Source organism: Mytilus edulis, chromosome 10, assembly GCF_963676685.1.
Source record: "Mytilus edulis chromosome 10, xbMytEdul2.2, whole genome shotgun sequence".
NCBI classification, from domain to species: domain Eukaryota; kingdom Metazoa; phylum Mollusca; class Bivalvia; order Mytilida; family Mytilidae; genus Mytilus; species Mytilus edulis.
The window spans coordinates 47,839,048-47,843,149 of record NC_092353.1 but is presented as its reverse complement, the minus strand read 5'-3'; the positions used below and the strand labels follow the sequence as shown (position 1 = coordinate 47,843,149).

General features: G+C 35.5%; 1 protein-coding gene across 1 annotated transcript; it reads left to right on the top strand.

The window, feature by feature from the left end:
• Nucleotides 1-386: 386 nt before the first annotated feature.
• Nucleotides 387-2,724, top strand: LOC139491361 (uncharacterized). The gene has a single exon (XM_071278996.1). It carries the CDS (start codon nucleotides 488-490, stop codon nucleotides 2,291-2,293), a length of 1,806 nt encoding a protein of 601 aa, XP_071135097.1. The 5' UTR covers nucleotides 387-487; the 3' UTR covers nucleotides 2,294-2,724.
• The last annotated feature ends 1,378 nt before the right edge of the window (nucleotides 2,725-4,102 follow it).

The window sequence follows — 4,102 nt, the reverse complement described above, 5'->3', positions numbered from 1 at the left end:
CCTTTATAAATCATAACACTTGATGCGTTAAACTGTATTGTTTGATGGATAGTATCTTTTTACACTTTTGCTCATATTTCATCTTCAATAATTTTACTTTGTCATCTTGGGTATATTCTTACTTTACTAAGAAGAGGTTCACCACGGGGATTTCGAAATATGCATTTCTTAAAATGCAATTTATTACCATTATGAGGAATATATTATATATATCCACAGTGCTTACCTATATATCACTGATTTATATGTTATTTTGAGCATTTCTTTCCGAAGATTTTATTTTAAAGCATGTTCTGATACACAATAAACTCTTAGCACCCCTTAATTATAATCTGATTAAAAAAGTCAAATTGAGAAAATGAATACTATATTTTTTTCTTACATTCAGTCGGTATACAAACTTGTTACACAAGTTAACTTGTAACAGCTAGTAACAACATTTTTAAATACAGAGTGGCAACAACTTGAAAAGATTGAAAGAAAGACAATGTTAAAGCGAGAGGAGAGTTTGACAAAGATATATCTTTTAGCCACATGCGACAAATGTCTGAAACAAAAATGTGCGCGTTGGAAATGTGTAACCTGCAAACAAGCATTTTGTGAAAATTGCAAGAAAGGCCATGTTCGAAAATCTATCTTTAAATCCCACAGTTTTGTGAACCTCTTTGGATCAAAAAGTGGCACCGCAGAAGCTATTGTGGACATTTTATGTTCTTGTGAAGCAAAAGGCAGAATTTCTCTATACTGTACAATTTGCGGTGAGCTTGTTTGTCTAGATTGCGTCACATCGAATCATAACGGACATACATTTGAAAAACTTGAAACTGTAAACGAGCAACAGAGAAACAAAATTCAGTCCATTACATCAGAAATTGAGGGGATCCAGATACCAGCTGTGAATCATTTACAGGAGCGAATACAGACATGGAAATCAGAGCATACAATCGCAACAAAACGTCTTAAAGATGTGGTTATCCGTAGAAATGGGGAGATCAAGGAGCAAATTGATGGATGGACGAAGTCTTTGTTGATGGAATTAGACGAATTTTCTAAAACTGAACAGAGGAAAGTTTTCGATTTCCAACCACGTATTCTGAAGCGCAATAAACGTCTAATCCAAGAAAGGGAGCGTCTTAGGTTGCTATCTCAGTCGAACGACACCCATTTGTTATTACAAGGTGTCAACGCAAGTGTTAGTGATTGGGAACCGTTCGAATACCCGGAACTGAATGATATTCAATATCTTCCAGGCCCTGATATTTTATCGAATTTCCCGTCACCGCTTGGATCGTTAATGCTCACCCTAAGTGGAACGGCAAATCAATCCACCCCAAAGGTTGTTCGCTCTGGAGACCAATCGATGGACAAAACTGTGGACCACGCTTTCAACTTCTTGGTAGATGAAGATGAATCCCTGGGGGATCCGAATGGATTCTCGGTCGATTTGAGTCGAATAACTTCGCTGAGTATCGTTAGCCCCGATATAATTTGGATTGGAGACATACGAATGAAACGTTTGGAACTTGTAAGAATAGCGAACGACAAATCGATCCACAAACTTACCCAGGTAAACGTAAACTTCTTGGACTTTTCTATACAAAAGGAGAGTGAATGTCTTTGGGTATCTTGTGTTGATGATAAAAGTCTGTCTGTATTTACCCGTCGTGGAAAAAGAAGAGCAGTAAATTGTTTCCAGTCTCTTTTACCAACATGCGTTTGCATTACAGCTGCCAATACAGTTCTACTGGGACTTTCAGAGAAAAGAAACTTGTGGGTAGACAAAAATAGTGTTAGAAAAATTGTCGAAATCGAACCACCTAATACGGTTTTGCTAGAAATAGAACGTGATCAGAATGGGAAACTTCTTTTTACATTTCCACTTCGATGTTCAGTGAATACTAGAACAGGTGGTATCATTGCAATCGATTCCACAGGACAGACAACCGGACGACTGATCATGTGTGATCCAAGGGGACATCTCAAACACATCTACACCGGAGAGACATTTCACAACTTTAGAAAACCATTTGATCCGACGGGTGTCACTTCCGTTTCTACCGGAAACGTTGTTGCTTGTGACCATAGTAACGAAACTTTCCACGTTCTGGACAGTGATGGAATTCTCTTGAAGGTATATAGAGCTGACGAACTTGACGTTGAAGTGCCATATAGTGTTGCATGTGACGGAAATGGGAACTTTATCATAGGAAACTGGCCCAAAACTGAAGATCAGGAAGCGAAAATATTTCTATTAGAAGAATCTGTCTTTTCGGCATCAGAAATATGTATTTGAGATAATTTATTCAAAACATTCTTTGAAATAACCAGACAAATACTCAGAGAAAAGTAAAACCTTTACTTGTCACATATAAACAGGAGTGTAACAGGAAACATTAATACCGTAATCGGAATGAACGATACTTTTCGTTCGTGTTTTATTTATCGATGGAACTATATAAGGATTAAGATGAAAACAGGGTATTCTTAGCTAAGACAATTACATACTGGCAGTTGCAGAAAGGAGTTCTGCATCTCAAACGTTTATTGCTAATAGCTATACTCAGGGAACATGGTGATAAGTATAATCACAAAAAAAGGTCAAAAGAGATGTTTATATAATTCTAAACCAAATGTAATATACTATATTGTATGTCTAAATACGTGTATACAGAAAGCTATGATTTTAAAGAAACCTTAAAATTAAATGAAATTTCATTGTCTGGATTTTTGTGTTTTTGTTTAATACGTTCCTGATGTTTTAAGGCTGTGACCGGTGACGCCTTCTTTTTTAAGCTAAATTGTTGCAACAAGCTGACATTAGTGATGGTTCCCAGCTGATGAAACTTATATATATTTAATTTTCATCCACAACCAACGACAATCGAACACTTTTATAAGACGGTCCGTTGTCTAAGTAATCGATTATGAAAGATGGTAACACAACGAGAATAAGATAATTCCAGGTTTCTATTTGTATTATGGTATGAATAAAAGATCTAAGAGATATCCGCCAATGAGACCATCACCCAATGACAACTTAAGGGCTATAATTTATTGTGATAAAGGTTGGAATATATTTTTCAAACCCTGTCAATGAAATATATATCATATACAGGGACTGTCAGGGAGCTGCAGCTTTAATATGTAATTGATACAGATCATCGGGCTATGGTACATTTTGCATTCTCGTCTTTCCTTTTTGCCAATGTGCTTTGTCTATATGACTTTTTGTTTTTATCTGTTAACATATTTGTGTTTGCTAATGATTAAGATCAGAACACAATGTTGACTGCATGCTGTACTCTTATTTTTAATATTGTTACCTATTACGTCTGTTTTTTTCGTTTACACATTGTTGTCAATATAATGGAATGTTATGCGACTGTCGTACAAGTGGGAGGTTTAGCTAACCATAAAACCAAGTTCATCCAACAATTTCTACACACAATTCAAATGCTTTTGCCGAGTCAAGAAAAACAGTTGTAATCCATTCATTTGATGGGTTTGAGCTTTTGATTTTGCATTTCCTGGTGCGCTGTTTAGAATTTACCTCGGAATTTCGGTATTTTTGTTATTTCACTTTTTATATCTGGTGTCTGAAATATGAACTTACATGTGGTTTATGTTATTTAGAAGTAAATCATGCATACAATTTTGGTCATGATAAATAAGATATGACTTGCCTAATGTCATTAAACAGTTAAGGGTGCTGTATAATCATTATACCCGAATGGAAATTGGAAAACACCAAACAATACTAGTATTTTCATATAATTTTTACTGTGGATTCTTGGGATTTATTCTTTGATTCACAATTATACCAGTTGTGAACTATTATGACAGTGTTCAAGTCATAGGATGACAAAACCCTTTTCTTCTATACCTCTGCTTATGGTTTCTCGTATTGTAGAGTAAGGGGTCTTTCTCTATATTTTAATAATAGTTATAATAATCAATTCCTTATTTAAAGAGGGCAAACAGTTAGTTACAATAAACTAATCATCCTTGCGGCCCTCAAAATGTGCGACGTATGGTGACCACTGAGAGTGTATTGACATGACAAACATATATCTGGAGGAGTGAACATAGGAACCTTGTCTAG